This window comes from Mustela putorius, unplaced genomic scaffold, assembly GCF_011764305.1.
Source record: "Mustela putorius furo isolate JIRA1106 unplaced genomic scaffold, ASM1176430v1.1 tig00003972_pilon_pilon_pilon, whole genome shotgun sequence".
Lineage (NCBI taxonomy): Eukaryota > Metazoa > Chordata > Mammalia > Carnivora > Mustelidae > Mustela > Mustela putorius.
The window spans coordinates 18,253,707-18,259,706 of NW_025422115.1; the positions used below are offsets into that span (position 1 = coordinate 18,253,707).

The 6,000-nt window shown below is 55.8% G+C and overlaps 1 protein-coding gene across 5 annotated transcripts in view; it reads right to left on the reverse strand.

Annotated features, from left to right (window-relative positions):
* Positions 1-6,000, reverse strand: part of CCDC33 (coiled-coil domain containing 33) — a 106,499-nt gene extending 100,499 nt beyond the window's left edge. For 4 of the 5 annotated variants that reach the window (XM_045070600.1, XM_013059380.2, XM_045070602.1 and 1 more), the window contains exons 1-3: positions 5,591-6,000; positions 4,095-4,459; positions 3,625-3,750 (exon numbers count right to left, since the gene is read on the reverse strand). In XM_045070600.1, coding sequence (XP_044926535.1) covers positions 3,625-3,750; positions 4,095-4,459; positions 5,591-5,900 — 801 coding nt within the window. In that variant the 5' untranslated portion in view covers positions 5,901-6,000. The remainder of the gene's footprint in view (positions 1-3,624; positions 3,751-4,094; positions 4,460-5,590) is intronic. The other variant, XM_045070599.1, reaches the window with a different exon arrangement.

Below are 6,000 nucleotides of genomic sequence, written 5' to 3' on the forward strand. Positions count from 1 at the left end.
GGCAGAAAGCCGGTGCTGAGGACGGGGAGGGTGCCGGCCGGGAGTGCTGCCCCAGTGGGGATCCTGGGGATCGGAGAGGGTGTGGGAGGGGAGAACGGAAAGGAGAGGTGGAAAGAGACTGGGAGGGAGGGAACAAAGGGAGAGAGCCAGAGCCAGAGGTGTGGGGACAGAGGGCAGAGGGGACCCGGCAGGGCCAGCCACCGCCAGCTCCGTTCCCCTCTACTTCTCCTTAATGAAAGCCCCAGCCTGCTGATGCCAAAGCCACAGTCAGAAGCCACAGGCTTGGAGCCAGGTGCTCAGCATTTGGTGATTGCTTTATTAGCTTTTTCTTCTCTTTTTTCCCCCTCCGGGGCAAAAAGGGGAAAAAAAAAAAAAGGTGTTTTAAATGGAAAGAATACGAAAAAAGACCCTTGAAAGCGTCATTTAAAAGGCTCCTGGGGAACAGAATCGTTTCCATGAAACAAAACTGTGATTGTTTGGAAGAGGTAAATGCAGGGCAGGAGTGGGGGGAGGGAGTCCCCCACACCTTCCCCTCCCCAGCTCCCGCTCCAGTGGGAGGATGCTCGCTGGCTTGCAGAGTGAAGGAGCCCCCAAGACTGCTCCCAGAGCTATAAGCAAGGCATTTTTAAGTTCATGTTTCCAGAAATTTCATCACTCGGAATTTCCAGCCCAAGATTTCTCTCTGGAACAGCTCTGTTTGTGGGAATTTGTCCTTAAACCTTCAGGATCTCTTAGAGAGGTCCAGTGAGCGATGCGGCCCCTGAGGGCTCTGCGGCTTCAGGCCCAAGGCTGTGGTGGTCTCCCCTGCCCTCCAACCCCCCAGGAGGCCTTGTGCCCCCATTAAAAAAAATTGAGCCGGAGTCATGACCTGACACTGTGGCCTGCCCCTTTGCTGCCTCCCTCACCTTCCAGGACCCTCTCTGCCCAGCACGGGTCAGGCCACCCTCATTCTGGTCAGATAAACTCCCTTTTACTCTGGGGGAAGAAGGGCCTTGGGGGTACTAGGGTGGCACAGCCATGTGGTCTTAAACCTGGCAAGAAGATAAGGAGGGAGTGTCAGAGGACAGGATGAGTCTGGTGGAACTCTGCCCACAAAGAGAGTCACTAAGGACCCCGAGATCCATGCATGAGGAGACTCCTCCACTGTAGCCCCTGCCTGTGCGCCCCAGTCTCCCATCCCTGGGTCAGGGGACTGGGGAGTGATCTCTAACCTGGAGTTGGGCTGTACCCGCTGGAAATATTTGCAGGGGCTATGCCCTTGCCCCACAGCACACAGGGGGAAAGTTGAGGACTGGAGAAGGGAAGGTGTTCACTGTCCACATAATGTGAGTGTGGGGGGAATGATGGTCCCGGCAGAGTCTCGGGATTGTGGAAATGCTGTGGCCAGCTTTCGTGTGTCATTTTTGGCTCTGAACCCTGTGGGCCATGGCTGAGGAGCATGGTGGTTCAGAGTCAAAGTCAGTCACTAACGCTCCCTTGGAGACCCGCCCCCTGCTACCGGCTCCCTCTTGATCATTTCATTCCTAATTCCCTGCCTTCTGCCCCTTACTCCACATTCATCCCATGACCATGATCAGTTCTGGTTTAAAAACTGACACACAAGTTGGAGAACAACTTGAGAGTTTGAAATAAAGTTGTAAATTGAATAGATTCAATGGTTGAAATGCCTGATGCAGACAAGACTGAAGATATTCTGGAAGGAACAAAATCAATGCAGAGAAGGCTTCCTGGAGGAAGTGACCTTGAGCCCAGAAATCCATTCCTGGCCCTGAACTGAATGCAGTGAATGCAGTCTCCTCTCTCCATCCTTCCGGCTCACTGCCTCTTCTCATCACCCACCCTACCCCCACCTTCAACTGTCTTTCTCGCCTCTTCAGTTGAGAGCCCAAGAGAACTGGGTGAAGACCTTCCCTTCTGGGTTCCATTTTCCCCATCTGCAAAGAAGGGAGGGAGGGGGGTTTCAAGGATCCCCATGGTTCTAGGCCACAACCACTTCCCCAGGGAGCGGGCCACAGGAAGGCAGGACCGCCTGTGGCTCCAACCCCAGTCTTGCTGCTATCCTTCTAACTGTGTCTTTGAGCCTCCAAGTCCCAGCTCCAGAAATGTGCCTGCTTTCCTCCTTCACCTGAGCTGAAAGAAGGCAGCCCCTTTCCTCTGAAGGACCCCGCGGCATTGTCTGTCCCCCACCAATTTCCTGGCCCTGTCCTCAGGGTTGTGATTGCTGACCCCCCAGGAGGGAAGCTATTTTCCTCTCCCTTGAAAGCCATTTTCTTGTCTTGGTGGAAGCAGACATCTGACACTTTAAGAGGGAGAATGGCAGGGAGATGATGGCATTAAATAACAGAAATTAGAGCTGCTGAGGATGGCTCTGCCACCCCAAGGCCCCCCTTCTCTGCAGCCGCCGCCGCACCACCCCCAGCAAACGGGCTGTGGGGTGGGGGTGGGGGGCTGGCTCAGGCTGGTCACAGAGAGCAGGGGACCACTCCTCCCTGAGCTCTGTGCCTCTGGTGTATGTATCTAGCCCCATGAAAAACTAGGACAGAGGGGCCAGGGGCCCGAAGTCAAGGAGCTTGGAGTCTGAGAGAGGAGAATGTCACGTAAGGACCCAGGGATGCTCCAACTCCCTCACAAGCAGTGTTCTCAGCCCTCAGCCTACAGTAGGTGTCAGAAGTACTTGTTCATTTTTTTTTTACCAGTATTTATTAATGGACTAACCAATGAATTGAATGAATGAATGAACAGAGGTCAAAGTGGTCCCTGTAACAGGCTGAGACCCGGCAAGAGAAACTGGCCGCTGGGTTCCTTCCAGTTCTCCAGGCACGTGCTGCCGGATCTCTGTCCAAACCACAGCTCATGGTGTCTCTTTCTCCCGAACTTTCTCCCCCCTTGCCTCCTGAATCGAATATCCAACTTGCTCTTTTGCCATCTTACCGTGATCACCTCCTCTTTCCCCAGCCCATCAGCCCTCCCTGAACTCGATCAGCCCACTACCCTGGGCTCCATGGCAGCCCCAGACCACAGCACTGCCCACCACCCGAGAGAGGTGCTGCAGGAAAAGCCAGGCACCTTCGGCTCCAACCTCAGCTCCAACTCCTGCTGCCAGCTAGACCCTTTCCCTCTTCTCGGCCAGCTTATTCTGGTCCCTCCTCCTGGAATACCTTCCCCAGAGCCCGGAACTAGTAGAGGGTCTGACAGAGTCAGCACTTGAATGGGTGAATGAATGAATGAAAGACTCATCTCCCAAATGACAGCTTTTCTGAGGAGTGTAGCCTATGCACTCCCTCACCAGAGCACCCCTTCCAGCACAGGCCTCACAGGACTATACAGTGGCCACACTGTGTCCACTGTCTTCCAGCTAGGTGGCACCGTGAGCTCTGGGACTGACCTAGCTTTGGATCCCATGCACCCGTGTAGAGTCCCCCAGGAAATGTCGTTGGTATTAATTGGAATCAAGCATCGTGGGGCATATCCTCAGTTTCACTGCCCATGAAATGGGCTGCTGCTTGCTCTACTAGGTTTCACCTCTGCTGGCTTAGAGGCTCACCAGACACACCGCCTGGCTGCAGGATGACAACCACATTGGGAAAGCCTCCTTTGGCTTGGACAAGGACAGGACTCTCTTACTTGGGTCTGAGGCTGCCAGGATCCCGGTTCAGGGCTGAGTCCCTCCTGGCCATGGTGGGAGCTGGAGGGGTTTGAAGGTGGACGTGGACGCACACAGACTTCTGTCTTGTGGTCACTTCGGGCCTCCTTCAAAACATAGTAACAACACATGAGACTGAGCTTGGGTACTAAAGGCTCTCAGGGGACACTCATCCACTGGGCAAAAGGAACCCCTCACAGTGGTGTCCCTTCTCTGTGTGGGCTTTGCCCCATTTTTCTGTCATCCCCTTCACACTAAGACTTCCTGCCTCCACCCTCACTCAAAGGCTGATGCAGTTTCCCCAGAACTGAATGAGGCCATCCTAAGAAGTTCTGCGGCTCTGCTCAGTAAGATTGGGGGACAGTCAGACTTATCAGAGACTCTGGGTTTTCTAATAGGGGGTTGGGGGAGGGGAGGCCAGAACCTGAGGTGGGTCCCAACGAACACCCACCTGCAGCCCAGGCAGCTGGGGCTCTGGGAGGGGTGACATGGGTTCTGGCGAGACGGTCCCCAGGGGGCAGTTGGGGGCTGGAGGCTGAGGGCCCTGGTGCTCTCGGAAAGCCACGCTGTAGGCCAGGCCCCCGCAGTGGCGGGCTGTGGTGTCAGCACTGGCACGCAGCAGGGCCAGGCTGCCGCGGTAGCAGTACAGGTCCTCGTGCTCCCGCGCCCACAGGTTCATGCGGGGTTGGTCCGGGCGCGGGAAGACCGGGAAGATGGCCTCGCCCACCTTCTGGGCGGGGCGTCCTGAGACCCCGCCCAGCCGCAGCGCCTCTACCCGAAGATGCGCGTCGTGCTGCCAGTCGTTTTTGCAGAACCCTGGAGAGGGGAGGTGTGGGGTCAGCGGCAGGGTCTGGGGACTCCCTGCCTGCCCCGGGTGGGGGTAGGAATGACTGGCAGGGCCCTCGGGGAAACCTGCCCTTTGAGTGGGAGTGGGCTTGGCTAAGCTTTCCCATCATTCTCATCCCAGATGATGCCTTGACACGGGGCCCTACCTCTCACCCTTCTTTCTGCCAATGCGGGGATGGCGGGGCTCTTAGCCACCGACATGGTCCCGAGTACCCCTACGTGGAGGGAAGAGTTCAACCTGTCCCTGATCACTGGCCACCTGAAGGCCTGGGACTTGGTTTCCCCGTTCCCTCACATCCTTCCTCCTCCAGGAAGCCCACCTACATGGCTTCGCAGTCTAGGTGTGGATCTTCTACTCCTTCCAGACCACTTAACTGCTCTCTGTTTGAGATGCCCACCTCTGTACCTAATCTGGAAACTACTGAAGGCGGGATGCGGGTCTCCACCTCTCTGCCCACCCCCATACCTGCAGTCTAGTGGTGTTCGAGGCTGAGCACTCAGGACCCTGGCTCCAGTGTTACTCAGTGTGACATCCAGCAGGACTTCCCCCAAACCTGCTGGGTACTCAGCTCTTGTAAATTTACAAAGCCATTCCTCATCTGTCCTTTTATTTTATTTTTTTAAAAGATTTTATTTGACAGAGGCATAGCAAGATAGAGAACATAAGCAGGAGTGTTCGCATCAGCAGCACATATACTAAAACTAGAACACAAGCAGAAGGAGTGGGAGAGGAAGAAGCCGGTTTCTCGCTGAGCAGGGAACCCGATGCGGAACTCGATCCCAGGACTCTGGGATCATGACCTGAGCCGAAGGCAGACGCCTAATGACTGAGCCACCCAGGCTCCTCCTCATCTGTCCTTTTATTTCCTCCTCACCCAACCTGTGTGACCAGCATCAGTGTCCCCCTGCCACACTGAAGGAGGCAGGGGCTCATGGAGTGTCGGCATTTGTCCAAGATCACACAGACAGAACTTTGGGATCCAATCTGAAGTTCTGACCCTGACCCTCCCAGGTTCCCTGAGCCTCCCTGGGGTCCCTGACTGGTGGGGGCAAGAGTTAATAGGACCCTTCTCTCCCCGAAACCACCACCGTACTTCGTACCTTTGGGCAAAGTAAAGACAAACTTGTTCCTGGTGAGGGTGAGGCTCTGGCCAGGATCCTGCTGCTCGATGATGTCAGTGACAACAGAGCAGGTAGGGAGGGGATCCCCATCATTTACCTGCAACTGTACCCCAGCCCCAGAGCCAGCCTGCAGGGGGTTCTCAGCTGTCAGCCGCAGAGCATATCTGCCCTCCTCGTTAAACCCCACACTTAAGACTTCAAATTCCAGATCCAGTATCTTCTCCTCAGCCTTCAGCCTCTGGCTTTGCAGGGATGCAGGGACCCAGGGTTCAGGCCCCCTGAAGGCCATGAACTTGCTGGGGACTGACCCCCAGGCTGAGCACTGCCCCCTTCCTCCCACAGCCCCAGCCTGAGCCCAGTCTGAAAGCCTGTACACTGGGTGCTCCTCA